The following is a 25441-nucleotide window of genomic DNA, read 5'->3' as shown; positions in this document are numbered from 1 at the left end:
TGTTGTGTGCAGGATCTTGCTGCGAGAAGCAAGAAGAGTCGTTCGAGCACCGTACCGACGACTTGTCGGAGTTGCGCGGACTCATCCTCGACCTCTTGCGACCTCTCAGCTCGACAAAGCACCGAGCGGACGACCAGAAGAGCCTCCCCTGCGATAGTGGAGATTACGGACAGTCACCTCTAATTCCAGCCGACCTCCCTCGACCATTGACCGGCCTGCTCGTCGCCCACCCATTGGAATCCATCTGGAAGAGCTAGCAGCAGCAAGAGGACACCATGCCGGCTCAGGAGAAGGTCTCCGACGAGGAGAAGAAGGTCGCCCAGCTGGGCTCCGGTTCGGGCGATACCGCCTCAGATGATACCGCCGGTCAGTCATGCATCCCTCCAATGGCCTGAGGACATCCGCTGACTGGCTCTCCTTCGCCTCTGTCCGCGTACTCCCCTCCGTGCCCGATTGTGCTGGCTCTCTCCTATGGACCCTTTCACCTAATCACCCACTGGTTTGTTTATCGCCGCCCAACCTCTCCCACTCCCTCTTCGTGTCGCCAACAGATGGAGATGAGTATTCGATGCTGATCAAGTATATCGATGAATCCGCTGCCCAAAAGAAGAAAGCCGCACTCGACGGCGGAGACGAAGAAGAGGGCGAATACACAGAAAAGCGAGTATGGTATGCACCGTGGAAGAAGACGCGGACGTCTGTCGGCGGCGCAGCTGTATGTAACCTCCACAGACTCGATCTCACCACTGCTCATAATGCTGCATATACAGGTCACGGAGGATATGCTCACGGCTGACATGCTCAAAGGTCTCGACCAATCAGAGGCCGATGCTCGCCTGAAGCGATTCGGCTTCAACGAGCTCGACGCAAGGCGAGAGAACATGTTTATCAAGTTCCTCAGCTTCTGGCGTGGTCCCATTCTGTCAGTAACAGATAATCTGTATACCGGCTGTAGAGCTCATCCGTGTCTCCACAGATATGTCATGGAACTTGCGGTCTTGCTCGCTGCCGGTCTGCGAGACTGGATCGACTTCGGTGTCATCGTGCGTACTTCTTACCCCTTTGTGACCTCCGTTGACATGCCGCCTGTCCACAGATTGGTATTCTAGCGTATGTTGCCATCAACGCGACATTCGGATCTTACCTGATGTATTGCTTTACAGACTCAACGCATTTGTCGGCTTTATTCAAGAAAAGGCAAGTTGATTTGCAGTCTTATGGCGCCGAGCTGACAAGACGATGTCCCAGGCTGCCGGCGATATCGTCGAGAAGCTCAAGTCAGGTATCGCACTTCGCGCAACGGTCATCCGAAACGGGGAAGAACACGAAATCGAAGCCAGAGACCTCGTGCCAGGTGACATTGTCGTCGTTGAAGAAGGTCAGACTGTGCCCGCAGACGGTCGTATCCTTGCCGAATACAACGATAAGGATCGCTCGAAGGCGAAACAAATCACCGAGCGCCGCGAAGCCTCGAGCAAGAAGAACAAGGCAAACCCGGATGGCGATGCTGATGACGAAGGCGACGAGTCATACGTCGATAAAGGCCCGTCGGTTGCTTCCCTTGATCAGGCTGCTATCACTGGTGAATCTCTTGCTGTCGACAAATACATTGGCGACGAATGCTTCTTCACTTGCGGTGTCAAGCGTGGTAAGGTCTACCTCGTCGTCACAAACACTGCCAAGTCAACTTTCGTCGGCAAGACTGCATCTCTCGTCACCGGTACCAACGACAAGGGTCATTTCAAGATTGTCATGGACCAGATCGGTACCTCCCTCCTCGTTCTCGTTATTCTCTTCGTCTTCATCGGTGCGCTTGCTCGTCTGTTACCTGTGTCTATCTGCTGATCCATCTCAACAGTCTGGATCGGTGGCTTCTTCCGCAATGTCGGTATCGCTACGCCCAAGGAGAACAACTTGCTGGTCTACACGCTTATCTTCATGATTATTGGTGTTCCCGTCGGTCTGCCTTGCGTCACCACTACTACACTCGCCGTCGGTGCATCTTTCCTCGCCCGTCAGCAAGCGATCGTTCAAAAACTCACTGCTATCGAGTCGCTTGCCGGTGTCGACATCCTGTGCTCAGATAAGACCGGTACTTTGACTGCCAACAAGCTCTCCATCAACGAGCCTTTCGTGAGCGAGGGCGTCGATGTCAACTGGATGATGGCTGTCGCTGCCCTTGCATCATCTCACAACACCAAGTCACTTGATCCCATCGATAAGGTCACTATCCAGACGCTCAAGGACTATCCCAAAGCAAAAGAAATTCTGTCACAAGGCTGGACGACTCAAAAGTTCCAGCCCTTCGATCCCACTTCCAAGCGAATTACTGCCGAGGTCACTCGCGATGGCAAAAAGTACACTGCTGCAAAGGGCGCTCCCTCTGCCATTCTCAAGCTCGCCAGCCCATCCAAGGCTGCCATTCAACAGTACAAGGCAACGACCAGCGACTTCGCTAAGCGCGGTTTCCGTTCGCTCGGTGTCGCCATGAAGGAAGAAGGTCAGGACTGGCAACTGCTCGGTCTCTTGCCCATGTTCGATCCTCCTCGCTCGGATACTGCCAACACGATTGCCGAAGCTCAAGAATTGGGTATCAAGATCAAGATGCTGACTGGTGATGCTACTGCCATTGCTGTCGAAACTTGCAAGATGCTGTCCATGGGCACCAACGTCTTCGACAGCGCCCGTCTCCTCAACAGCGGTCTGACCGGTTCCAAGTTGCACGACTTCGTTCTCGCTGCCGATGGCTTCGCTGAAGTCGTTCCCGAACACAAGTACCAAGTCGTTCAGATGTGCCAGGCTCGTGGCCATTTGACTGCAATGACGGGTGACGGTGTCAACGATGCACCCTCGCTCAAGAAGGCCGATTGTGGTATTGCCGTCGAAGGCGCATCAGATGCTGCCCGCGCAGCCGCTGATGTCGTCTTCCTCGACGAAGGTCTCTCTACAATCATTACCGCCATCAAGGTCTCCCGTCAGATCTTCCACCGCATGAAGGCCTACATCATCTACCGTATCGCCCTCTGTACGTTTTGTTCGCTTGTGACCTGCACACAGTCGCTGACCTGCTTGCGCAGGTTTGCATCTCGAAATCTACCTCATGCTGTCGATTCTCATCAAGAACGAAGTCATCCGCGTCGATCTCATCGTCTTCATTGCCATCTTTGCCGATGTTGCCACTCTTGCCATCGCATACGACAACGCACCTTACGCCAAGAAGCCCGTCGAATGGCAGCTCCCCAAGATCTCTGTCATCTCCACCGTTCTCGGCATCTTGCTCGCGGCAGGCACCTGGATCATCCGCGGCACGCTCTTCCTTGAAGGCGGAGGTGTCATCGCCAACTTCGGTTCAGTCCAAGAGTCAGTCATCGCCATCTCTTCTCGGAAGCCTGTGCTGACTGTCTTTGACGCAGAATTCTCTTCCTCGAGGTTGCATTGACCGAGAACTGGCTTATCTTCTTGACCCGTACCAACCAAGGCCGAGACGGTGGCGAGTTCATCTGGCCTTCCTGGCAATTGGTCGGCGCCGTCCTTGCTGTCGATGCCATCGCTACGATCTTCTGTCGTGAGTCCCACTGATGCTCCAAAGAGAGTGTGCTGATGTCTCGCCTAGTCTTCGGCTGGCTCTCTGGTGCTGCTGGCGAGAACGGCCAGACATTCGCTCGCAATGGTGACGGCTGGGTAAGCTCGACGCCAGACTGCCAAAGTGGTCGAAGCTGACGCCTCCTGCAGACTGATATCGTTACTGTCGTCCGTGTCTGGGGCTTCTCGCTCGGTGTCATGCTCGTCCTCACGCTGGTCTACTTCCTGCTCAACAAGATCGAATGGCTCGATAACCTTGGCCGAACGGATCGCGGCAAGAAGAACAGCAAGATGGAGGATTTCCTGACTCAGCTTCAGCAGCTCACCATCGTGCACAACCGCAGCGATTCGCACGATTTCTATACCGTCGGCAATTCCGCTCCGGAGTCTCGAGACGATCCACATCACGGATGAAAACTTATAGAACAAACGTGAACCGCTGTCTGGTTTCTTGTATTATTCGCACTTCATCGCCTAAATGAATGCAATCTCGTCTTGTCGGAGACTCCAAGTTGTTTGCGCTGGCGGCACTGGAGCACTCGTGATTCCTCTCGAGACTCGCGCTACGCATCAGCGATTTGCGTAGAGTGTGGCGAGGAATTCGACTTTGATTACTTAGACAACGACGACGAAGTATGCTTGTAGGCTCATATTCTGAGAGCTGAGGCTTCTCGCTGACTGTCCCATGAAGCCGGTGCACACCTACCCCTCGCGGCTACTGAACGAAGTTGCGCATCTCCGTTGCACCAGAAATATCCTGTGATTTTCATGCAATGCAAGACGATACTCTTTAGTCTTCGCGAGAGAGCCTGTCTAGCTTGTATCGCGTTCCAGCACGGGTTCATCATTCACAAGGATGTGATGCCAGAGTCGCGAGCAAGCGTACAACGCTGTCAGGACAGGTCAGCCCGATCGACGCAAGACAGTGGCAGAACTTGCTTGGACTGTATTTCTTGCAGATACCTGCAGGCTCGATCGCATGGAAGGGATGGCAACCTCGAGAGGCGCCGATGCCATTGAGTCTTGCTAAGCCGGCATCGAGCAAGACATCGAGATAGATGTGTATCCAAGGTAGGCAGCATTTCCGGTCATCCGACTCCCAAGACGGACGCTTGATCGCTGTATGCTCATTCCCTCAGCCAAGGGCTGTACGAGCTTACATGATGATGACGCGCCTGAAGTCTTGATTGTTACTTCTACCGAGACGAGGTTGTCGTCTTTTGTACGTTCGAGGCGTAGCAAGTTGATAGCATCAACCTGTGTGCCCGAATCGATCTGCGAAAGAGGGTCAGCGGTATTCCGGTTCGATGGCTGCAAGATTTGCAGTCTCCAGTTTTGTGGGTCCGCCAATGACGCCTCGTATCATAAAGGTCGCCTCGACATCGTCAATCGATATATCACCAATGTCGCACATTGCTAGCATAGACACTGTCATCGCCATGAGCGCCCACGCCCACGCCGCATCGCCGTGACGGGGGCTCACTCTTGAGTTCGAAGATTGCAGTCAACGGCTGATCACTGGGCTTGGGCCATTTGAGCGAGACCGCCGAGACCGCTGAAAGCACGCAAAAGAGCAGTACTGAGAGGAGAGCAGAGCAGAGCATCTTGAGCGCTTTCGAGATATGGGCGCAGAGAAAAAGTCGCACAACAGCAGGGGTCAAACCGCGGCCTGCCGTTCGCGGTCACAGAGAGGTTGACGAGGAGGTCTGACAACCGTCCGCATACTACGTGACTTCTTACAGTGCTCTTACTTGCGTGCGTGGATGTCAGTGAGTACGCTGCGCGTGACGCGAATGCTGATCTCGTTGGACATGGAAGTAGCCTTGCTCTGCAATCGAGCGAACATCCTCTGTAGCATTTTGCAGGGCTTCTGCGCGGCTCAAAACACCGGAACTCTTGCTCCCTCGGCTTATGCAACTGTGCTGCAGGCTTTTCGTCGAAGCAGAAGTTTATGCGGCGTAATAAAATGTATTCCTGAAGCACCCACAGGATGTATGGCGATCGCTGGCTCGGTGCCGTATAACAGTCTGGACCAGCAGGACGATGCAGGCTGTAATGTGGCGATCTGATCGCTTGCACCCATCGCAAGACGCGAGGAGTAGAAGTCAAGGTTCGTGAGGTGATTTGTCGGTGTGTCATAGCGCTCAACTGCAATGGTTGCCATATGTGACATGACGAAAGCGGTCCAGCTGAGACGTACAGAGCCCGAGTTTATATGCTGAGTTGAGCAAGGATGGCTCAGATTGGAGCCATGCGGATGCCTTTGGAGAAACAGAAGGACTCGAGTAGGCCGCGGATGCGAAGGCGTGAGACGAAACCCCAACGCAGTCTGCAGGATGCTCTGTCGCATCGACGACTGGTTGCATTACGCGAATGGCAGCCATGCACATGTGTCTGTTCTACTGCTCGTCATCCTCATCTTCGTCGACGACAAAGTAGTCGACTGATGTTCTATCATCGTCGACTGTACAGATCGTGCCTCTGTAACCTCTTGCAAAGCAATTACTGCACAGACTGGATCAGTAGGCTCAGCTGCAGCAGTATTTGATGTTGTATCGACCTTGGCTCAGTATCTGGATTGCATGATGCGGACGCCCAACGCCCCGTCTTCACTTCGACAAGGCGCGGCTCAACTCTGCAGGCCGTAAGTCGGCCGATCTGATGACGCTGTGAAGTCCGTAGCATACAAGCTCAGCAGGACCACTACGTTTGTTTCGCCCGCGCAGCACTCAAAACCGGTAGCTATCGAGCAAGCAGCCTGTCAGCCCACGGAAGGTGATGGTGGCGCGTGACGAACGGTCGCCTGTGACGCCATTCATGGGTGCCCATGCAGTGATCTTGTAGGCCACCTTTGCACCCTCTCGACTTTCTTCTGAATAGAGGTACTCTACACCTGAGCCCAGGGCGTGATCAAAGCTCTGTCGTGGAATTGCCTGTCATGTGAAGACAGCACCTTCTGATTCCAAACGAATGGCGTACATAAATCCAGCCTTGATCTTCGAGATGATGAAAAAGGACTGTAGTATCAGGCAGCCCGAGCAATGCTTCGATATGGTCCTGCTTGAACTCGCAGTGCGCATTGAGATGGACTGAGCCAAGCCTGAGCCACGGCATGCGCCAAGAACGATTCCTTACTGTCGACCTCAAGACTGAGTGTAGCACATTGATAGATACTGCTGACGAAGACGAGGAAAAGGGGCAGGATGAGGGATCGCATGACGTAAGAGGGACGCTCCGATGGCGCAGACAGGCAATCGACGCGGAAGGTCAGCGCGAAATTGAAAAGGGCGTCAGGTCGACGGCTGCTCCTCAGCCAAAGAAACCGAGTCATGGCGAAGAAGAAGAGCAAGGCGATCAAGAAGAAGCTGCTGGAGGCATGGTGCTGGTACTGCGAGCGTACCTTCGAAGGTCTGTCGCTCGCTAGCACGTGACGCAACACCGCTCACTTGCTCTGGCACAGATGACAAGGTCCTGCTGCAACATCAGAAAGCGAGGCACTTCAAGTGCTCTCACTGTCCCCGTCGACTCAACACAGCTGGCGGTCTGGCTGTGCACATCGATCAGGTGCACAAGCTACCCACAGACAAGTCAGCACTGTCCTGGCACGCATGCGCTCCCACAGAGCTGACGAGCGAATGGCAGGATCACCAATGCTTTGCCCGGCAGGGACACCTTCGATGTCGAGATCTACGGCATGGTAGGCGTACCCGCCGCCGATCTAGAAGCATGGAAGCGGCGCAGAGCAGAGGAACTCGGTCAGACACTCGAGACGACCAAAGTCAAACGACCCAAAATCAACAAGGGCGTCATCCCCATCGAGGAGCTCAAGAAGCAGCTTGCAACTCACAAGGCACTCATGTCCGGCGTCGCTGCTCCCGCCACTGCTGACATCCTCCTGCCCAATGATCTCAACAACGCCTCTCAGCCGTATCCAGTCTCGCCCTTTCCGCCACCTGGCTTCACGCCAGGCATGCCACCCATGGGGCAAGTATGCATCATATCCACATGCATTGTCAGCTGACATTCTGTTGCTAACCACAGATATCCACAGCCAGGCATGCCAGGAATGCCAGGACAACCAGGGTATGTTTCCTCCGAACCATCTCCCTACACTTCACTCATACGCACTGCGCAGGTTTCTCGCACCTCCAGCAGGGTGAGTTCGATGAGAGCACAGTCAGCCCAAGTTGACTGATAGATTCTGCATACAGGTTGCCGCCGCCTCCTCCGGGCATGCCGATCCCACCTGGCTTCCCAATGCCTCCGCCTGGCTTCTTTGCGAACTTGCCGCCTCCGCCGCCTGGCATGCCTCTCCTACCCGGTATGATGCCACCACCCGGTGCCGTGCCATCTCCAGCAGCAGCGCTTCCTCCGCCAGTACCAGCAGCAGCCCAGCCTCCATCAGCGCAGCCCGCGGCGAGCACAGCAGCTGCGCCCGCCGCCACGCCAGTGCCAGACTCTTCTGTCTTGCTCAAGGCTGGTCAGAGGTGTCTATACGCAGACAACGATGTCTCAGTGGTGCGTCGAGCCGATTGAGCAATGTCGAAAGTCGCTCATGACGCTCGGGGATTCGTGTAGGAAGAAAAGCGAGCTCTTCAGCCGCGATACGCTGTCCAGGACGAGTCGCGAGGTGTGAAGAGATCGCACGAGGCTACTGCATAATGCAACACCGTGTGACAAGAGAAAGTGCTGATGATGCATTACGTGAGGGAGGGCCGACTCCAATCGCCCGATTTGCCGCCCGACTTGCTCATTACGCGGACGTCTCTGATGATCATGTCTTTGCCTGCGACGCTCTTGAGCATATCCCATACTGTCAGAGCAGCGACGTTGACAGCAGTCAACGCTTCCATCTCGACGCCCGTTGGTCCCTGGCAGGCCGCTGTTGCAGTGATGTTGATGTGATCGTCGATCAATTCCAGCGCAACGTCCACATGACTGAGCGCGATAGAGTGACAAAGCGGTATGAGATGAGGAGTTTGCTTAGCAGCCATGATGCCCGCAAGCTGAGCTACCGCAAAGACGTTGCCTTTGGGATTTGCATCTTGCGCTTGCAGGAGCTCGCGAGCAGCTTGGTTGATGAGCACTGTTCCTCGTGCTGATGCTGTGCGTGATGTGGTTCTCTTGTCGGTCACGGAAACCATTCGGGCTTTGCTTGTCTTGCCATCGAGATGGGTCAGCTTTGCAAGGCTCGTGCTCGTGCTGAATAGCCGCCGGGTAGATGGACCTAGAGATGGCTGCGGCAGATGTATGGGCACCCGAGTGGTGAGCAAGACGGGCGCTATGCTAGCAATATCAGCATCTGTACTCAGCATGAGATGGATTTGCTCACCTGCGAGTCAGCCGCCAATCAGTACCATTGGACCGTTGCGACTCTTGGCAATATCTGACGGACCTGCAGACATACGAGTATCGCAAAGAATGACCGAAAGGAGATAGATCGGCGGTCAGCTTACGCGGAGCAGATTGATACAAAAGGGACTGACTCGATTTGCCGTCATGCGCAAAGTATTTCTGCTGAACAGCGGCACCAATCTCGCTGAGCAGCCTTGCATCGCTGTGCCCCTCTCTGATCTTTTCGCGCAGGTTGAGCTTGGGCGGGCCAAAGAGGCAAACCTGCGTTGAGACGATGTCAGCCCGAGCACTGATGCTTTTGTGCTGCGGCGCTTTACTTTGACGCCGCCATCTGCGTTCAGGCGAAGACGAGAGCAGCCAGAGCAGAAGTGATCGGTCATCGAGCTGATGAAGCCGACAGTGCCTCGCCATGCTGCGACGGTGTCGTAGACCGAAGGCGCATAATCACGCGAAGTATCCGACATTTGCGCTGGACGACGTGTCAGACTGGGGTAGACCTGTCGTAATCGATCTAGCAGTTCGGCGGAAGGCACGAGCTTCTTCTGCTCCCAGTGATTGTCTGATACGACGTCAGCGCGGTAGCATGTAGCTGCGTAGGGCTCACCATCAAATGGCATGTACTCTATAAAGCGAATTTGTACAGGTAATCGGGCAGCTAGGGCTGCAAAGTCTAGTACCTCGTCATCGTTGAGGCCGCGAATGACGACCACGTTGACTTTGACAGTTTGGAGCGTGCGCCCATGGCGATCCGGCTTGTGTAACAGTGCGACGGCGCCTTCGATGGCCTGCAGGACACGAGAATGCCCTGCATCCCTATGAACAATGCGCGGCGGTATGGCTACGCGACCTACCTTGCCGTCGCGTCATGAGCGTAAATTTGAACGGATCCAGCGTGTCGAGAGAGATATTGAGGTGGGTAAGACCATTGCTGATGAGCGCTGGCAGCTGTCTGAGCAGCTTGATGCCGTTCGACGTGATGCCAATCGATTCGACTCCATGCATCGAGTCGAGTTGTGCTGCCCAGATTGCTTAGCAAGGATACCGGTAGCAAGGACCAGGCGGCATACCCATGAGGTCGAGCAAATCTGGCCGCAGTGTAGGTTCTCCACCGGTCAATCTGATCTTCCTCACCCCATTTGCAACAAAGAGCCGAGCTATCCGAGCGATCTCTGGCGTTGATAGCAAGTGCTCTGCTGGCGAAAGAGGCGCGCCTTGTTCGGGCATACAGTATGTGCCTGCTCCACGGTCAGCTCCTGTGCCCTCATACTTCGCTTACGGAGTCCAGCGTACACCTCAGATTGCATTTCTCTGCTCAGGGTGCCGGTCAGCTCGGGCATGAGTCGGATTGCTTGCTCGTACCTGTCAGCGATATCCTCAAGTAGTCATGTCTTCGCCCAAATCGGTCGACAAGAGGCTCCCGGGGTGATGCAGCTAGCTTGCGCCTCATCTGCGCCAATCGCGAGCTCGTTGGCATGACTGGCAGGCCAGAAGCGACAGTGCTCGAGGAAAGTGGGACAGCGGCGCTTGCATGCTGCCTCCGTTGTGGCCTATCATGCAGACGCGTTGCGAGTGTATGCGAGCACTTGGACGGGCATATGGGCGCCTTGAGCATGCTCATATTTGCAATCCTAGCCATCTTGACTCGACTGTCAGCTTATCGTTCGTTGACGCCGGCTCGCTCTTCACAATTTCCAGAATTCGAATTCGAGCGTCGCACTTTTATTGTTATCAGTTTTATCTACTCGAACACGTTGCATCGCCCGCCACAGACAGCTTCGGCGTGTGGCTTCCCATAAGCTCGCATATTCCCACAAAATCTCAGCCGAGGCACAATGCTGCTTCTCATCAGCCTCTTGCTTGCCCTCTCTCGCGTCATACTTGCAGTCCTACAAATCAAAGTGACCGGTGAGCTCGAACATCACCCAAACCAGCGCTGGCCGTTCCAACCATCAGAGTCTAGGCAGTGCAGAGATCTTGTTCAAGCTCAATGACGGTCATTCGACCGTGACGGGTAGATCTCGACTCTTCTCAAAGACTATCACGTTTGTTTTCGACAACAACCGATGGAGAGGAGTGCGCTTTCGCCCTGCCATCAAGCCAAAATACTGAACCGCCCCTCCAGTTTGGCGATCCGACCATCGGCACAGTGAACCTGCTCGGTACAAGTAACAACGGAAGAGATGCACGTTATCAAGTCATTTTCAAGACACAGCTGTTTGACGAGAGAGCGCTACCTCGCGGCGACCTGGGCTGCTGTAGCGGCACAATGAGCTACGTCTGTATGTCATACATTCCTTCGCAAGAGCGCCCGCTCAATCACGATTGTCACAGTCACGCTGTTTGCGTATGTTTCGCAAAGCAAACTGACTGTTTTTCCCGATCTGATGAAGTTCTTACTTACATAGCGAAACTCGTCAGATGGTCGAGGATATGAATTATCGCTATGGTGCAGCACAAGTCAAGTGTGATGCTCTCATCCGTCAAGCGTGAGCTAGTCCAGTCTCGGCAGATGTCCTCGGGCTGACACCAAGCAGGACTTGCTGGACCCGTCAGAGCGGCATCCACGCAGACACTGAGATTGCGACTGCCGATCTCACCTTCGTAGTCATAGATCGTCCATAGGCTTTGCGCACATGCGCACCCGCCGCAAGATATGCATTTTGCAATGCGGAAACGAGCTCCGCTACGTCTGCCGGAAATGTGTTGCTCAGCGTTACATCAGCGGGCATCACCGGCTCGTGGTTCTAGGTCGACAGCACTTGACATGATTGCTGACGCACTCCTCCGACGATGCAGCTCACGCCATATTGAAGCGCAAAGTACATGAAGGCATTCCAAGATGCATCATGAGCAGATCACAAGAGCTAGACCATGCACTCTGCGTGATGACATGACATGTCAGCCTTTTGAATTGCGCGCTCGATTGCATGTCACATCGCCGTAAAAGCAGGGTATGCAGGCCGTCGAGCTGACAGAGCACGAGACAGCATGACAGGCTGGTCAGCGAGGCTTGCTGATCAAACAGAGGATCAGCAAGCGCTGACCAGATTGTGTCCGCTATGGTCACGAGGTGGCGTCCTCTGACCCAACCCCCTCGCTTGGCTCCCAAGGAGGTCTGCATCCAAAGATCATCACCGCACCAGCACCGCACTGCAGCAATCGCTGAACAGACCGACCGACATCCCCGCGCAAAGACATCTCCATGTCGACATCGTATCTGATCATTGGCGCCAATCGCGGTATAGGCTTTGGGTTCGTGCGTCAGCTTGCAGTCAAAGCTGACACGATGGTCTATGCTTCGTATCGCAATGCTGCCAGATCCTCCGGGCTCATCAATTTTGCAAAGACGCACAAAAATGTCGTTCTGCTCACGCTGGACATGACCGACGAGAGATCGGTCAAGCAGGCAGCTGAGGAGCTCAAGGAGCACACTGCGTCCATTGACGTCGCCATCTTCAACGCAGGCGTGCAAGGCTTTGTCGGCGACGTGCTCGAGACGTCGCCCAGAGTCTATCTGGAGCACTTTGAGCAAAACGTCGTCGGCCCGCTGATCCTGACGCAAGTTTTCGCTCCCTTCTTGCTGGCCAGTACCCGTGCCCGACGCGAGCTCGTCTACCTGTCATCTGCTGCAGGCTCGATCGGTAGCTTGCCAGAGACCGATGGCCTCGTCACTGCCGTGTTTGGCACCCAGTCGTACCCTTTGGGTCACTACGCAACATCAAAGGCTGCGCTCAACATGCTCGGTCGCGTTGTAGCGCTGAGCCTCGAGAAGAAAGGCATCAATGTCTTGCTGGTGCATCCGGGAGTCGTGGCTACGGATATGTCGACATTGGCTGAAGGTCAGAGCGGTGCAATCAGTGTTGACGAATCTGTGGAGACAATGCTCAAAGGGATCGCATCCGCCGAGATTGGCAAAGGTCAGCAGGGCATGCTCAGTTACGATGGCTCGGTAGTCCCGTGGTGAGTAAGAAGGAAAGCTTGTTGTTGCAATCAGCATTGGACGCATTTAAACGATAAGCCGTCTGGCGGTAGACACGCATCACCATCTGCCTGAATCTACGTCGTGATGGATGAGATCTGCCTGCGAGTCGGCTTCTTCGGTGCAGTGCACATAGCTCTGCATGCATGCTTTCCATCAATCTGAGCTTATTCTGCTTGGGTCTGCTTCTGCGTGCGAGTAGATGAAGAAGCCGTTCAACACATCGAGGGTCGATCACAAGGTGAGCGAGCACTCGACGAATTGTCGCGACCTCGTGGCACCTCGAGACCGGCAAGGCGCCAGAATTGAACCCCACCAGCTGCCAACATGTCCCTCTCGAACGACGAGGCGAGCTCATTGCAGCTCCACGAGACTGCCACTCATCCCGCGTACAGTTCTTACAAGAACTCGGGCAGCTCTTCAAAAGTCCAGCAGGCGGGACGGTCTTTCTGACCCAGAAGCGCTGTTAGCCTTGAGTCTCTGACCATGAAGAGCTCGCTCATACAGGCTACAGATACATTTGGTGCAGACGCTTCGAGCAGTACTCAGTCTGGTTATCCATGCATCATCAGAGCAACAAATGGCAAGAAGGTCAAGCTATCCACACTGGTTTGTCACCTCCATCTTGTCTCTCGCTGCCCTCTCTAAAGCAGTAGATTGTCAAAACAGGTCCAGCCGAGCGATTCGGTGAGCTTCCAGGTCAAGTACGCTGCGCTGCTGCGCACGAATATGACGACCCTCAGGCCGAAAGACCGGCCAGCACGCAAGAAGCGTGTCTTGCTCGAAGGCAAGGGCGACAAGCCACAATTTATCAAGGTCAACAGGGAGCACAAAGGACAATCTGCTGCTGCCAAAGCGCTGAGCAAGGGAAAGCTACCCAAAGTGCGAGGATCTGCCCGAGGAGCGGGTCACAAGATGCGCCAACGAACGATGAAGAAGCGCCTCGAATCGATCGAGAAGCTCAAGAAGATGAGACTCTTGCAGCTCCAGCGAGAGCGAGCAAAGAGAGGCATCTTTCCTGTATCGGCATAGATTGCAAAATGCAGTATCACTTCTACAACAAATGAACATATGCGATGCTGTCATTCATGACCACGGATTGCTGGCTGTCGTTTGCTTCGTGGGAGCAGGAGCACGCTCCACACTGAACGAAGGTCTCGTAGACGTGATGGAGCCATCCTGGCCGGCAAAACTGAGTGTCTCTGGCGTATCGATGCCGTTCCGCCTTGCCGCTGCCTCGAAAGAGAATTCCGAGCTCGTAGGTGTCCGCGCTGGCAGGGCGCCGTTGACGGGCGCAGTGCGCATTGACTGAGCAACATCGACAGAGGTAGCAGGCCCGCCTTGAGCTAGTACTTGTCGTATCTTATCGAGGTTGAATTGCGCCTCGCTTCCTTCGCGTGGCGAATTGGGCATAGTCGAGTCCGCTGTATCCGGCGAAGGAGCATACTCCGTGCTTGCATGATCCTCCCGCGGAGGCAAGTCGTCATCATCGTCTTCTTCTGCAGGCGCGGATGCGGCGGCAGCAGCAGTCGTCGAAGCTTTAGCAGCAGCTTCGAGAGATGCAGACTGGGCGGCATTCTGCTTGCTCTTGGACCGAAACATCTTGAACACGCCCTTATTCTTCTTGGCCTCCCGCCTCGCCTCTTCCTCCTCAGGCGTCAGGACTTCCCGATCGCCAGTCAGTGGATCGTTATCGGGCTCGTCAAACGTGAGCGCTGTGACTTTGAAGCCGATCCGATCGAGGATGAGGGGCATACAGGCGCGATAGCTCATATGACCCACTACAATATCTGTCACGTCGACATTCTCCATATCCGGTACTTGCTCGATCGGCCGCAAGCCAGCGACCGTGCCCAGTCCACCCGTCGTCGCTCGGAAGAGATAGCCAAGAATCCAGTCGTTGGTGGCATAGGCGTTGACGAACCGACCACAGACAACGCCACGTGCTTCTCGCCAGGACTTGCGCGAAGCGGTCACTGTGGCGCCCATGAGGTACACTTCCTGCACGACGCCAAAAGCCTTTGCACGTGCTAGCTCCTTGAGAGCATAGAAGATCACGCGCGCGCCGAGCGAGAAGCCGACCAAGCTGACCGGTCTGACGCCCAGACTGCGATTCTTGAGCACGTCTGCCAGTACAGCGCCTGCAGCTTTGGCGCGATCCAGTGCGTTTGACCAGGGATTGTCGATGAGGTATCCCAGCTTGGTCAGCACTGCAGCTCCGATCAGCTGGTCATATGAATGTTTAAGAGAGGCAACGTACTGACTGGCCATTGTAAGGCACTCATCAGAGCAGTCATGATCGTCATAGCCAGCACTTGTTGACCAGCTTGCGTGAGCACTTCGGATGTCAATATCTTGAGCGCATTGCCCGTATCTTGCATCGTTTGCGGCTCCCATAAGAGCGAGAAGAAGTCGCCCATGACGGGATCGATCACGCTGAAGGGCAATCGGATATCATCCAGCTTGCCTTCCATGAAACCAGGCACGGTAATGTAGAAATTGACCCGGCGGTTGTTGTGCAGCGGATAGAACTCGAAGGTCTTGACATGTTGCGTACGCTTTGCCATGCCCTTGACCGCTATACCGCCACCTGCAGCTATACCGCCTGTTGTGATGAGGGCGGCGCCGCCCGTGCCAGCCAGAAAGCCAGTCGTGCCCGTGACACCGATGGTTGTAAAAGCAGCTCCTAGGCCTGCACCTATAGCAGGCGCGAGAATACCAGCAGACAAGCCAATGACGAGACCACCACCTAGCGTAGCTAGACCCATCATGACGTATCGTTTGCTCTTGCCCTTTACGCGCCGCTGTTCGAGCACCTCGTCCTGCTTCGAATTTTTCACGCTCTCCTGTATGTCCATCGCCTCTGTCAGTCTCCGTTCGAAACGGACGACATCCATCCATTCGAGCCCGAGATGCTCCGCCATGCGACAGAGCAGCACGCGAGACCGGGCATCGTAGACGCTGTCTGCTATGAGCGCCAGGAAGAGATCGCACAAGACGGTCCACCGTATGTCGAGAGTGACTGTTTCGTCTGCTGAGGTCAGCTCCGTACTGACGCCCGGCAGTGTATTGGGTAAGGGCGATATGAGATTATCAGATTCTCTTTTCGCTAATGCTGGCTTCTCCAGATCTGGGGGCTTGGGCGTAGAAGGCGAAGGCGGCAGCGGGACCTGAGCAGCAGACTGACGTCTTGCAGCTTTGCCGATTGTTGGCGTCAAAGGTCTCGGTGCGTCTGTCAGCGCCAATGAGGCTCGAACTGCAGGTTCTGCATAATCTGGCGGGGGATCGCCTTCTTCAAACGTCGGTGGCAGCGCCCTCTGCTGTGCTGCAGCTTCTTGAGCTGCCTGATGCTCAGCGGCTACTCTGTCTGCCTCTAACGCCGCTGCTTTTGCCGCGACAGGATCATATTCTGGATTGGGCACGGTGTGGGTGACGACAAGTGAAGGCACCAGATCGTCTGCTGTCACGCCATGTTCGACGAGCTGCTCGATCATCTTTTGCTCTGCGCTCAGTACTGAGCTGGATCAGACGCTACGTGTGCGGGGAGGCCTACCTGAGGTGTCTATGTCCATGTGATGATATAAGCGGCCCATAATCTTGTGCGCCCAGTTAAGCGCGCTTTCAGCGGCAGCTTCGAGTTCCTTGTGCTTCCCCTTGCGCAGAGCTTGACATATATCCATGGTGACGAGCCGACAGAGCGCAACGTAGGCCACCCTTTGACCTTCGGTGAGGAGCGTCTTTGTTGCTTGCATCTGACTCAAAGGTGTCATTCCTTTGTCGTCATCAAACAGGAATTGTGTCTTCATGTGCACTTGATCCTCGTCTGGGTCATCGTCCAGCTGTACCTCCCAGGAAATGAGCGTGCTAGCTGCAAGGCAGATGTCTGACTGACCTCTAAGCGGGTGTACACGAGCTCATCAAGCGACTGCTTCTCCCGCCAATCCTCACCCGGCTGCCCGGCATCGATATGAGTCCCCCGAGCGTTCACAGAGGCATGATCAGCGCCGACAGAGGTCGATGCCGTAGCAAGCGGGGCATCGTAGCGATGTGAAGCTCGTCGAGTACTTGAGGATGATGCGACGGGCTGAGAGCCAAAGCTTGACGCATCGGGCTCTGCTGAGCGGATGATGGGCATATCCTGCCACTCATCATCGTCTTGCCAGCTCGCATACATCGTAGGAGAACTCCTATCTCATGGCAGCCTTACGACTCGTCCGTGTTGCCTGGCCGCCGCGCGATGCCACGCGAAGTTATTTGCGCCGAGATTTCGGCTGGATTGTTGAGCTTGCTCGCCGCCAGCGAAAGCTCTGGAGGTCTTGGGTTGCAACCTCATCAACGCCGCATCAGGCTCTCATCAATCTGTGAGTCAGTCAGAACAAGTTCCGTCCGCCACATCCGGAAGATGACCCGAGCACACGCTCAGTTTGCCGAGCTCTTCAAGAGCGTTGAGGCTCTAAACAATGACAAGCATATGCCTGACCTCCTGACCATGCTCTCACAAAGCCCCATTCTGACCCGTCAAGGCGCTACAGGTTGTCCACAATGAATCTTGTCACCCCGTCAGACTTTTCACCTGTATCCCCTAAACTCAACGAGATGATCTTTTCAATTGGCGACGGCACGCTCTCGAGCAGTGCTTCAGGGCCCGTGAGCTGGTTCTGTCTGGAGCTGTACCCACAGAACCGTCAGTGCCAGCTTTGCAGCTTTGCGCATGAGCCACTGCCATTGAGGCAACAGTTTGCAAACTGACTCGCCTGCCCTGTCGTTGCAATGCATCCCCTCCCTTTCTGTGATGGCATGCAATGGAAGCGAATTAGCGCTGCTATCGACGACTCAAAGCATCTCATCTCATGCAACCTACATCCTATAGCCTGCCGAATTGATGACAGATCTGTACTTTTGCGCAATCATTCGACTGGGCCTGTTCGCCAGGCCCATGCCGTTGCTGAGAAATGCTCGACAAAGAGGTATAGCGGTTCCACTGTTGGCTAGGCCAGCTCCGCGCTATCGGTCGTCGTCGTCGTCTAGTTATGGCAAATGGAACTTGTCCCTGTGTTACGTCGCCATGCAGACTGTCGTGCTGTCTCAAATCCTCTTGAGCTCTTCGTCCACTCTCATCAGCGAGGCGCAGGAGACATGGTATTTACAAGCTTCAGCATTTTCATGCTGGCGAGTGAGTCCGCATAAAAGATCGAAAATCCGCCTGACAGCCATTGTAGCTTTTAGCGAGCCTGTCAGCCCACGCCACGAACCTGAGCCATTGCTACAATCGGTGGCAGCTGCAGCTCGACGATAGTGTTGACTGTCCCGGGGCCCGATTCGCCGCCACCTATGGACAAGACGCTAGCCTATCCTTTGTTCTGCCGACGACTTATGAAGACTCAACACCGATCCCCAAGGCGACGTCGGTGAGGGGGCGGCCAACCATGCTGCCACTGATCTGATGAGAGTTTACAGATCATGTCTGATTACGATCACGTCGTTCTCGCCGTGAGCGACTGGTACCCCATCGATCTCAGCACAGCGTGTGGATCGGGTCGTCGTGCTGGCTACAAGATCAACTTTTGGATCACAGTGCCCGACGCCACAGATGACGACAACAGCACCCAAGGTTGCTGCATTGCCCTTGCCACTGGCGTGATCGAAATCTGTGCGCACGCTCCAGCCAGACCGGACAGGACTGATTGACATCACAGCCGCTGCCGGCGAGAATCCTGCGGCTCGTCTCGATGGCCCTGTCAAAGTTTACCAAGGCGAGTACTGCTGAAAGGCGCTCTGAGAGATGCTAATCATGCATTGCAGACTGTGACCTCGGCGTTTCCGGGTGCTCCGCCGACCCCGAACTAAGCAGTACTTGTTCCGGCAGCCTGTGGGCGGAAGCTTCACTTGCTCAACCCGGACGCCGAAGACGATGAGACGCTTGTGCTGCAGGAAGAGAATGCATCGTAAGCTGCATGAGCAGATTTTCATCGTCCTGAGATTGTGATGTCTCGTAATAAGCAGGCATAGCATTACATGTGTGAAATATATAAGCAGCAACGCTAGGTGCCCATCGCGATCCTCTCGTATAGTGGTTAGTACGCTAGATTTTGATAGCGTTACTTGCTTGGAAATTTCTAGTAACGCAAGTTCGAACCTTGCGAGGATCTTTTTGCGCTTGCTGGCGACTGGGCAGTGCCAACGTCGCTTTTTGCGCATCTCATATTGATCAAGAAGCCTAGCTGTCCTTTTGCATCGTTCGCGGCGCGTTAATTACGCGCATGTAGCAACCGAGCAAATCTATTGACTCTGCCGCATAGGGTTGGCATCGCACCGAATTCAGCAAGGACGTGCGCTTCTGAGATGATTCGAGGAGCACGACAGCAACTAGTGCTGTCCGAATCATTTAGCTTTGAAAGAGGTAGCACACATCATGAAAGACTCTGATTCGCTCAATGACAGACACGTAGCACTCTGAATGGGTGTAAAGCGCTCACTTCGAGCAGATATGCAAGTCCTCTGGCTTTGGAATCTTTATCGTTGCCAGAGCCTTACACATACACTATGTCGATTGGCTCGGCTTCAGGATATTTCGGACCAGTCTATCTCCCCCCTCTCGCACTTTTGATTGACGATGCCATCGATACCGAAGGATTGCATGGCGCCCTTTTCGCAACCTGGTGATGCGCTGTTGCACACGAGGTTGACCGAGCTGGAGATGCCCTTTGCAAAGTCTGTGCGTCCTTCTTGTCAGCTTGTCGTAGCCATGCATACGGCTTGTCTACGTTTGTCTGCTGCTATCCGCATGCGTGTCTTGAAGACAATCTTGCAGCAGGGCTGCAGAGCGTCAGGCCCGTGCGAAGGAGCTGCCTCGATCGTGAACGTCGCATAGAGCGCATGTCTATCGGCGGTCTGCGTGTCGATACTTTTGATGCGTACTCGATTAGCCTGTCTCGCTCTATTCTAGATAGTGAAAAGAAACCGTGGTAGAGTAAACTTGCCCAGCTACCCATGACCCCATCATCGTCTGTCTGGGCGGCGATGAAGACCAGGCTTGCTGCGAGCAGTCAGGCATGTACGGTCTACCGAGATGACTGAGCTTACAAGCTCCTGCTGGCACCAAGCCTATCGACCAGGGGCAACTTGAGGCAGAATAACTAAAGACGAATCTGTACAGCTGGCTGCCTGGCAAGAGGAGCTGCGCCTGTGCCAGCCAAGTCATGTACGCCATATTAATGAGTAGCATCATGTCTCTCTGTTGAAATTGCGGCAGCCAGTTCTCGAGGATTTATGCGAGCCTCGAGAGTCTTTGATCAGGGTGTCGAGGTCGGCAACGAACAGTGTGCGTCGGTTGCGAAGCCAGGGTTGTATGATGTGCAGAGTATGATGTACAGGGGCTCGTCCAAACAGCATAGTGCCGACCATACGAGGCGAGAGGGCAGGCATAGTCGGCGAAGCAGTCTGCAGTGAGGACTTCCTGCTGCTAGCGGTATCATCGAAGGATCGCGTTGCGTCGCACGCCAGTCCGTTGTCGTTGCTGTAGCACATGGACCTCCGAAGCATAGATTCACCGGTGATGGACGAGGCTGCCAGAGCGGCGTAGACGGATGAGATCGATGAGATAGTGGTGGTGGCAAACCGGCAAAGCGTCGCGACCGGCACACGCGCAGCCGCTCCAACCAAGAATCAGGCTATGGCCACAAGTACAGATGCGCTAGAGAGACAGGCACTGGACTTATCAGGGCCTTCCGCGCCGTCCGAGCCCCACCCAGAGGATGGCAAGAGCGAGACGGACGACGATGACATCTTGACCATCGATCGCGACCATGTTGAAGACGGACGGCCTATCGTCAGCACAGGCGATAGAAAGTGGCTTCAGAACGGCGCTACGCACACTGGACCCAAGGGCGTGCTTGTAGATGAGCGGACTAGCCGGCAGAGTCCCACACTGGTGTCCAATGAGACATTATCAGACGAACAAGCGATTGCAGAATATAGACGGCAACGACTTGGCGAGCTACAGAACATTGGTGCTACCGACTCACAGAGCTTGTTGACGGGTACACATAACTCACCTGCGCAAGTGAAGGAAGTTGGACTGCTCACCTTTGAAGAGACGGTCATCAATGAACGGCCATCGACAAGTGTCATCCTCTGCCTCTACGAACCGCATCTGGACAATTGCGCGATCTTCCTCGATCTCTTCAGCAAGCTCGCACAATGTTATCCAGCATCTAAGTATACTTTTACAAGGGCGATAGCCTCAGAGCTCGATTTCGCGCAATCGAGCGGATCGGATGTCCTACCGACCGTGCTGGTCTATCAAGCCGGCGAGCTGACAAAGAGCATCATTGCGATAGAGCTAGAGTGGCGACCGAAGCAGACAACATTGCAAGTCGTTGAAGACACGCTCATAAGGTCAGACTCGATCCTCACTTGGTGCGGCAAATTGTCTGATATCGACATTGTAGGCATGGTGTCCTAGACAAAAGCTTGGCTCTACCGGACCGGTGAGTTTGTATGTACACGTCTTGTCACACTGTACAGGCCTTTGTTGTGCGGTGTAGTGTATGATCGATTGCAGACTTGCAGCCAGTACAACATACATGAACCTGAGCATCATACTATTGCCCTATTTGCCGCCATGCTCGAGCACAGACTTTGGCTTCTCTTTCTCCTGGGGCTGGCTCTCAGTCTGCTTCTTTTCCAGCTGCTCTTTCGCCTCCTCGCGCGTCGACTCTTTGGGCTCCTCGTCTATTGTGTCGGGCCGGGACACCGATGCGGTAGTCGAAAAAGCTCTCTGACCTGAGGTGTGCGCCTTGCTGGTTTGTGGTTGCGGTAGTAATTCGAGCGGAATGTCGCTCGGATTGAGTAGCGTCAGGGCAAATCGCCTCGATCGTCCCTCGGCGGCATGATCGCGAGGCAGATCCTCGTGCTTCTGTAGCACCACTCCGCCTGTTTCCGTCCGTCTCAATCAGTCCGCACCCAAAGACTGTGAGCGGAGGAGACTCACAGTATTTGCGCTCCCTGCTCGGTCGCTCCTCTCTTGGCGTCTTGTAAAATCGTACAAAGCCAGGTTCGAGAGCAAAGAGCGTGTGATCTCTTCCCATGCCAACGTGTTGACCGGGATGCCATGTCGTGCCTCGCTGTCGCACGATGATCTGGCCCGCCTTGACTTTCTCGCCGCCAAACTTCTTGAGACCCAGCCGTCGTCCGGCTGAATCTCGTCCGTTCTTGGTCGACCCACCTCCTCGTTTGGTGGCCGTTCGTACTTGCATGAGCACGCCGCCATTGGAAAGGCTCGTGTCGAACGAGAGGTGACCGAGCCGGCTGAGCAGCGACATCCTCACAGAGTGACTGACACACGCAGGGCGAGGGCCAACTCGTCTTTTTATTTCGCGCCTGCTTTTGGCCTCTTCGTGAGCCTTTTGCTCCAACAGTCCAGTGCCCCCTGCGCACACAACACTGCTCATGTCAGCCAAGTCCTCCGTCAGATGAATTGTCTCGACAGCTCAGTGGGATGTCATGATCATCCACATGCAAGCAAACTTGAGACCCTTCACACGATCTATGCATCTTCAGAGGCACGCACGGCCGATGGCTTGCGGTGGCTCGTCGCTTGCTCGCACCCTGACACGTTGCTCTCACAAGGCTATCGCCCCTGGATCGAAAGTCAAATAACTTGATTGAGACGTTGTCACGACAGCTCATCGCCGCAACGAATGCAAATGTATCCGCACGCGCTCCGCTCAGCTGACTGGACAACCCGGCCCCTGTTTAGGTGGTTTAGCTGTAACTCCAGAGCTAAGCGCCGGAGATCGAAAGTGCTCGCTGCCCAATTCATCAAACAAATGTGGAGCAAGATCATCGCTATCTACATCGTCGCTGCTTGGCTTTGCCTCGTCAACGCCCTCGCAACAGACAGGCCTCAGATCGGCAAATCGCAAGTGTGTGTTCTGTCATCGACTTTGATGAATGGACATCAAAAGGAGCTTGCCTTTGGCCTTTTCTACGACACAAGCAAGGAACAGTACAGCAAGCTCACCACATTTGCAAGCCAGTACGATTGCCAGTGCAGCCGCGCCCCTGTGAGCTACGTCAACCTTCATTTTGCGCGCTTCAATGGCAAGCCAAAGATGTATCCATACGGCTCCTGCTAATTTGAGCAAGCCAGTCGTTGAGGGGAAAACTTCCATCATCATCATCTTCACTTATTCTTACGATGGACTGGCGTATCAGCTCGAGCCATCACTCGTGGATGGCGTGGGGTAAGTATGCTCCTTCTTCCTTAACGACAAGGCTTACACAGACTCTCAGACTCAAATCGTGGAGTCTCAAGTGTGGAGGTGCCATTGTCAAGAAAGCTTAGCATGCGACGCGCAATGCATCCCTGTCTCGCTCACACGTAGAACGGTCTTTGCTCGCATTCCAGCTTGACTGTTCCCTGTATCAGCCGTCGGATTGGTCGAGATCAGCGAACGTACCTGGCTCAGCGAACAAAGCCGAGCACGCGCCGTCTGCTCGACATTTGACGCTGATCTGGCCTTTCTCGAACTTTATCTGCATTCTATCGTACCAGGCTTCAACTTGTACTTCGTATTCGGCTTCGCAGCACTCCGTATACAGAGGCGGAAAGAGCGGGCTTTGCCATAACCGTGCCGGGCAACTCGCAGTGAAGACCCATCGATAGCCATCCAGGGTGTCAATCTGGGCCAGAAAATGACACTTGAACACAGCAAAGGGTGCCCAGGCCGGCGGCGGTCTGCCCATCCGCACACACGAGAGGCCAGCATTTCTGCGAAATTGGGTCGGCGAGACGCGAACGCGCACTTGCGTGCTATTCGAGATGTACTCGAGAGGCATGATCCGTCCATTTCTGTCTTTGAACTTACAAGTTGCTTCGCCGTGCAAGATCGTCCCGTAGCCGCGGGGATCAGGTTGCGATGGCGGCGCTCGGACCGAAAGTGCAAGCAGTGCGACGGCGGAGATGGCCTTTAGTTGCAGGATCGCCATGACCGCCAATTGATCAGCTGTTCTCTTTATATCCCTTGACGGAAGTATTCAGGAAACAAATTGCATGCTCAGGAGTCATCAGATCACGCAACAGTACAGCGCTTCGCAACGTCAACGACTCGAGCCAACAAGACCAAATAAGTAGTCGAATGATGCTGCTTGCACTCGTCCTCGGTCTCTTGTTCTGCCAGGGTATCGCCGCGCTCGATCGTCCAGCGGGCGTTCCGGCTGGCAAGCACTGCGTTTTGTCGTCGACGCTTCTGAACGGCAGGCAAGACAGCTTTCCCTTTACATTGCACTACGACGTGCAGAAGGGTCAATATGACCAGCTCGTCATTGGCGCAAAGCCATTCTTCTGCCTGTGCGATGTCGTGAGAACCGAAAGCGGCTTTGTATACAACACCGCAAAGTTTGCTGGTACGTAGCAACCTGCTTCGAATGCAATCGCTGCAAGGGCTATGACAGTCGTCCAAGGCGACACGAGCATCCATTTTGATTTCCAGTACACCCTGGAGAGTCTGACCTACCATCTCGAACCCTCGAAAATCAACGGAATTGGGTTCGTCCGTTCCTTTGGTATCTCGCCATCGCTCATGCACAGCCGCAGTCTCAAGACATGGACGCTTACGTGCGGCGGTGTGCCTATCGAGCCAACGAACTCCATGTAGTTATCGATTATCGAGCCAACGAACTCCATGTAGTTGTCGATTTCATCTCGCAAGCAATGCAGGAGACTACGTTGACCCGTCACGAGGCGATGATGCGTGTCTCGGTCCGCAATCCAAAGGGGTTCATGGCCTCCCATGCGCTCCTTGTTTGCTCCTTTGCTTTCCTGTGAACCAATCAAACGCTCCAAGCTCGCAAAATGAAGATCAGCTTTGCCGCCGCCCTGCTCGGAATCGCATCGTTTGTACACGCTTCGGCACATGAACTGAATGGCGCGATACTGCCAGTCGGTGACCATACCTGCGAGCTCAAGACCAAAACGTTCCACGATACGGCACCTACCGTGACTTTCAAGCTGGTCGCAGCTTACAACGCCAAGGCCAAGGCGTATCAGTACACCCAGATCCAATACAATGGCAAGATGTACAAGTGTGTGACAACGCCTAAAACCGAATGGGATCCTGTTCTGTACACCTCAAACTGCCCTGGTAATTGGCAATCTACCACAGTCGCGCTCGCTGACGCCAGACTTAGTCCTCGCTGGCAAGACTTATATCCCCATCACGCTCGGCTACACAGCCGACGAGCTCGTCTATTCCCTCGGAATGACTTCCATCGAAGGCCAGGGGTATATATTTCGCCTTGTCGGCAAATCACTCAGCTGATGCAAAGACCACAGACTCAAATCTTCGAGTCTCGTGTGCGATGGCGTCTCCATCCTCCTGCGCTGATTACGCTGTGTCAGAGATGCCATATGACATGCATCTTTTGCGATCCGTCGAGTGGCAACTGATGAATGCTACCGCGAATATGCCGTGTTGCCATGACGTTGCTTACCTGTCGTCTTCCAACGAGAGTCATCTCCTT

General features: G+C 54.6%; 16 protein-coding genes across 16 annotated transcripts; 9 read left to right on the top strand and 7 right to left on the bottom strand.

Annotated features, from left to right (window-relative positions):
* The first annotated feature begins 162 nt into the window (after nucleotides 1–162).
* L969DRAFT_88190 (uncharacterized protein) lies at nucleotides 163–4085 on the top strand. Its single transcript, XM_014711956.1, has 12 exons — nucleotides 163–366; nucleotides 552–715; nucleotides 771–922; nucleotides 977–1043; nucleotides 1097–1110; nucleotides 1164–1197; nucleotides 1249–1807; nucleotides 1859–3025; nucleotides 3078–3360; nucleotides 3414–3565; nucleotides 3614–3681; nucleotides 3733–4085. Exons 1-12 carry the CDS (start codon nucleotides 276–278, stop codon nucleotides 3994–3996), a joined length of 3015 nt encoding a protein of 1004 aa, XP_014567442.1. The 5' UTR covers nucleotides 163–275; the 3' UTR covers nucleotides 3997–4085.
* L969DRAFT_95021 (uncharacterized protein) lies at nucleotides 4001–5186 on the bottom strand (the record flags this gene model as incomplete). The annotated part of the gene is made up of 5 exons (XM_014711955.1): nucleotides 4001–4145; nucleotides 4518–4701; nucleotides 4758–4857; nucleotides 4937–5010; nucleotides 5066–5186. 5 exons carry the CDS (start codon nucleotides 5184–5186, stop codon nucleotides 4001–4003), a joined length of 624 nt encoding a protein of 207 aa, XP_014567441.1.
* Nucleotides 5187–5981: 795 nt separating this feature from the next.
* On the bottom strand, nucleotides 5982–6799 carry L969DRAFT_50440 (uncharacterized protein; the record flags this gene model as incomplete). The annotated part of the gene is made up of 6 exons (XM_014711954.1): nucleotides 5982–6087; nucleotides 6143–6217; nucleotides 6270–6324; nucleotides 6380–6500; nucleotides 6562–6671; nucleotides 6718–6799. The coding sequence occupies 6 exons, from the start codon at nucleotides 6797–6799 to the stop codon at nucleotides 5982–5984; spliced, it is 549 nt and encodes a 182-aa protein (XP_014567440.1).
* Nucleotides 6800–7047: 248 nt separating this feature from the next.
* On the top strand, nucleotides 7048–7603 carry L969DRAFT_50101 (uncharacterized protein; the record flags this gene model as incomplete). The annotated part of the gene is made up of 2 exons (XM_014711953.1): nucleotides 7048–7178; nucleotides 7225–7603. Coding segments are annotated over 2 exons (510 nt in total), but the record flags the coding sequence as incomplete, so codon positions are not given.
* Nucleotides 7604–8282: 679 nt separating this feature from the next.
* Nucleotides 8283–10549, bottom strand: L969DRAFT_49931 (uncharacterized protein; the record flags this gene model as incomplete). The annotated part of the gene is made up of 9 exons (XM_014711952.1): nucleotides 8283–8863; nucleotides 8948–8977; nucleotides 9069–9198; nucleotides 9255–9496; nucleotides 9542–9742; nucleotides 9789–9953; nucleotides 10005–10172; nucleotides 10228–10248; nucleotides 10297–10549. 9 exons carry the CDS (start codon nucleotides 10547–10549, stop codon nucleotides 8283–8285), a joined length of 1791 nt encoding a protein of 596 aa, XP_014567438.1.
* Nucleotides 10550–10769: 220 nt separating this feature from the next.
* Nucleotides 10770–11559, top strand: L969DRAFT_17928 (uncharacterized protein; the record flags this gene model as incomplete). The annotated part of the gene is made up of 6 exons (XM_014711690.1): nucleotides 10770–10842; nucleotides 10898–11010; nucleotides 11060–11216; nucleotides 11269–11281; nucleotides 11343–11423; nucleotides 11472–11559. 6 exons carry the CDS (start codon nucleotides 10770–10772, stop codon nucleotides 11557–11559), a joined length of 525 nt encoding a protein of 174 aa, XP_014567176.1.
* A 580-nt stretch (nucleotides 11560–12139) lies between these two features.
* On the top strand, nucleotides 12140–12901 carry L969DRAFT_49739 (uncharacterized protein; the record flags this gene model as incomplete). Its single annotated transcript, XM_014711951.1, has 1 exon — nucleotides 12140–12901. One exon carries the CDS (start codon nucleotides 12140–12142, stop codon nucleotides 12899–12901), a length of 762 nt encoding a protein of 253 aa, XP_014567437.1.
* Nucleotides 12902–13197: 296 nt separating this feature from the next.
* On the top strand, nucleotides 13198–13978 carry L969DRAFT_88181 (uncharacterized protein). The gene is made up of 4 exons (XM_014711950.1): nucleotides 13198–13264; nucleotides 13312–13381; nucleotides 13431–13525; nucleotides 13586–13978. Exons 1-4 carry the CDS (start codon nucleotides 13244–13246, stop codon nucleotides 13946–13948), a joined length of 549 nt encoding a protein of 182 aa, XP_014567436.1. The 5' UTR covers nucleotides 13198–13243; the 3' UTR covers nucleotides 13949–13978.
* L969DRAFT_493762 (uncharacterized protein) lies at nucleotides 13976–17372 on the bottom strand. Its single transcript, XM_014711949.1, has 4 exons — nucleotides 16809–17372; nucleotides 16470–16755; nucleotides 15177–16418; nucleotides 13976–15126 (listed from the first exon to the last, which is right to left on the bottom strand). Exons 1-4 carry the CDS (start codon nucleotides 17088–17090, stop codon nucleotides 14003–14005), a joined length of 2934 nt encoding a protein of 977 aa, XP_014567435.1. The 5' UTR covers nucleotides 17091–17372; the 3' UTR covers nucleotides 13976–14002.
* Nucleotides 17373–17458: 86 nt separating this feature from the next.
* L969DRAFT_95013 (uncharacterized protein) lies at nucleotides 17459–18831 on the top strand (the record flags this gene model as incomplete). Its single annotated transcript, XM_014711948.1, has 6 exons — nucleotides 17459–17563; nucleotides 17787–18089; nucleotides 18136–18324; nucleotides 18374–18566; nucleotides 18613–18669; nucleotides 18719–18831. 6 exons carry the CDS (start codon nucleotides 17459–17461, stop codon nucleotides 18829–18831), a joined length of 960 nt encoding a protein of 319 aa, XP_014567434.1.
* Nucleotides 18832–19377: 546 nt separating this feature from the next.
* On the bottom strand, nucleotides 19378–20533 carry L969DRAFT_88171 (uncharacterized protein). Its single transcript, XM_014711947.1, has 4 exons — nucleotides 20000–20533; nucleotides 19897–19952; nucleotides 19681–19843; nucleotides 19378–19629 (listed from the first exon to the last, which is right to left on the bottom strand). The coding sequence occupies exons 1-4, from the start codon at nucleotides 20124–20126 to the stop codon at nucleotides 19478–19480; spliced, it is 498 nt and encodes a 165-aa protein (XP_014567433.1). The 5' UTR covers nucleotides 20127–20533; the 3' UTR covers nucleotides 19378–19477.
* Nucleotides 20534–20563: 30 nt separating this feature from the next.
* L969DRAFT_88170 (uncharacterized protein) lies at nucleotides 20564–21496 on the top strand. The gene is made up of 2 exons (XM_014711946.1): nucleotides 20564–21313; nucleotides 21367–21496. The coding sequence occupies exons 1-2, from the start codon at nucleotides 20589–20591 to the stop codon at nucleotides 21407–21409; spliced, it is 768 nt and encodes a 255-aa protein (XP_014567432.1). The 5' UTR covers nucleotides 20564–20588; the 3' UTR covers nucleotides 21410–21496.
* On the bottom strand, nucleotides 21451–22278 carry L969DRAFT_88169 (uncharacterized protein). Its single transcript, XM_014711945.1, has 2 exons — nucleotides 21909–22278; nucleotides 21451–21850 (listed from the first exon to the last, which is right to left on the bottom strand). Exons 1-2 carry the CDS (start codon nucleotides 22237–22239, stop codon nucleotides 21528–21530), a joined length of 654 nt encoding a protein of 217 aa, XP_014567431.1. The 5' UTR covers nucleotides 22240–22278; the 3' UTR covers nucleotides 21451–21527.
* Nucleotides 22279–22746: 468 nt separating this feature from the next.
* Nucleotides 22747–23264, top strand: L969DRAFT_50559 (uncharacterized protein; the record flags this gene model as incomplete). Its single annotated transcript, XM_014711944.1, has 3 exons — nucleotides 22747–22955; nucleotides 23062–23163; nucleotides 23213–23264. 3 exons carry the CDS (start codon nucleotides 22747–22749, stop codon nucleotides 23262–23264), a joined length of 363 nt encoding a protein of 120 aa, XP_014567430.1.
* A 30-nt stretch (nucleotides 23265–23294) lies between these two features.
* L969DRAFT_17921 (uncharacterized protein) lies at nucleotides 23295–23908 on the bottom strand (the record flags this gene model as incomplete). The annotated part of the gene is made up of 2 exons (XM_014711689.1): nucleotides 23295–23332; nucleotides 23380–23908. The coding sequence occupies 2 exons, from the start codon at nucleotides 23906–23908 to the stop codon at nucleotides 23295–23297; spliced, it is 567 nt and encodes a 188-aa protein (XP_014567175.1).
* Nucleotides 23909–24060: 152 nt separating this feature from the next.
* L969DRAFT_49866 (uncharacterized protein) lies at nucleotides 24061–25305 on the top strand (the record flags this gene model as incomplete). Its single annotated transcript, XM_014711943.1, has 6 exons — nucleotides 24061–24325; nucleotides 24374–24467; nucleotides 24516–24544; nucleotides 24766–25062; nucleotides 25109–25202; nucleotides 25254–25305. The coding sequence occupies 6 exons, from the start codon at nucleotides 24061–24063 to the stop codon at nucleotides 25303–25305; spliced, it is 831 nt and encodes a 276-aa protein (XP_014567429.1).
* Between the last annotated feature and the right edge of the window lie 136 nt (nucleotides 25306–25441).

Source organism: Mixia osmundae, assembly GCF_000708205.1.
Source record: "Mixia osmundae IAM 14324 unplaced genomic scaffold scaffold_6, whole genome shotgun sequence".
NCBI lineage: Eukaryota > Fungi > Basidiomycota > Mixiomycetes > Mixiales > Mixiaceae > Mixia > Mixia osmundae.
This window is presented reverse-complemented; position numbering and strand designations above follow the sequence as displayed.

Bases quoted from the DNA above. Each gene is read 5' to 3' on its own strand.
- L969DRAFT_88171 (XM_014711947.1), bottom strand. From the start codon at position 20,126: ATGGCGTACATGACTTGGCTGGCACAGGCGCAGCTCCTCTTGCCAGGC. The intron at 19,953-19,999 runs GTAAGCTCAGTC...GACTGCTCGCAG, and splicing joins CTTGGTGCCAGCAGGAGCTT to CAAGCCTGGTCTTCATCGCC. The intron at 19,844-19,896 runs GCAAGTTTACTC...AGAGCGAGACAG, and splicing joins ATGGGGTCATGGGTAGCTGG to GCTAATCGAGTACGCATCAA.
- L969DRAFT_88190 (XM_014711956.1), top strand. From the start codon at position 276: ATGCCGGCTCAGGAGAAGGTCTCCGACGAGGAGAAGAAGGTCGCCCAG. The intron at 3,026-3,077 runs GTACGTTTTGTT...CTGCTTGCGCAG, and splicing joins CATCTACCGTATCGCCCTCT to GTTTGCATCTCGAAATCTAC. The intron at 3,361-3,413 runs GTCAGTCATCGC...TCTTTGACGCAG, and splicing joins AACTTCGGTTCAGTCCAAGA to AATTCTCTTCCTCGAGGTTG.
- L969DRAFT_88169 (XM_014711945.1), bottom strand. From the start codon at position 22,239: ATGTCGCTGCTCAGCCGGCTCGGTCACCTCTCGTTCGACACGAGCCTT. The intron at 21,851-21,908 runs GTGAGTCTCCTC...GGACGGAAACAG, and splicing joins GAGCAGGGAGCGCAAATACT to GCGGAGTGGTGCTACAGAAG.
- L969DRAFT_88170 (XM_014711946.1), top strand. From the start codon at position 20,589: ATGGCCACAAGTACAGATGCGCTAGAGAGACAGGCACTGGACTTATCA. The intron at 21,314-21,366 runs GTCAGACTCGAT...TCGACATTGTAG, and splicing joins GTTGAAGACACGCTCATAAG to GCATGGTGTCCTAGACAAAA.
- L969DRAFT_88181 (XM_014711950.1), top strand. From the start codon at position 13,244: ATGTCCCTCTCGAACGACGAG. The intron at 13,265-13,311 runs GCGAGCTCATTG...TCCCGCGTACAG, and splicing joins TGTCCCTCTCGAACGACGAG to TTCTTACAAGAACTCGGGCA. The intron at 13,382-13,430 runs GTTAGCCTTGAG...TACAGGCTACAG, and splicing joins CTTTCTGACCCAGAAGCGCT to ATACATTTGGTGCAGACGCT.
- L969DRAFT_493762 (XM_014711949.1), bottom strand. From the start codon at position 17,090: ATGTATGCGAGCTGGCAAGACGATGATGAGTGGCAGGATATGCCCATC. The intron at 16,419-16,469 runs GTAGGCCTCCCC...TACTGAGCGCAG, and splicing joins CATGGACATAGACACCTCAG to AGCAAAAGATGATCGAGCAG. The intron at 15,127-15,176 runs GTACGTTGCCTC...TCGGAGCTGCAG, and splicing joins TGCCTTACAATGGCCAGTCA to TGCTGACCAAGCTGGGATAC.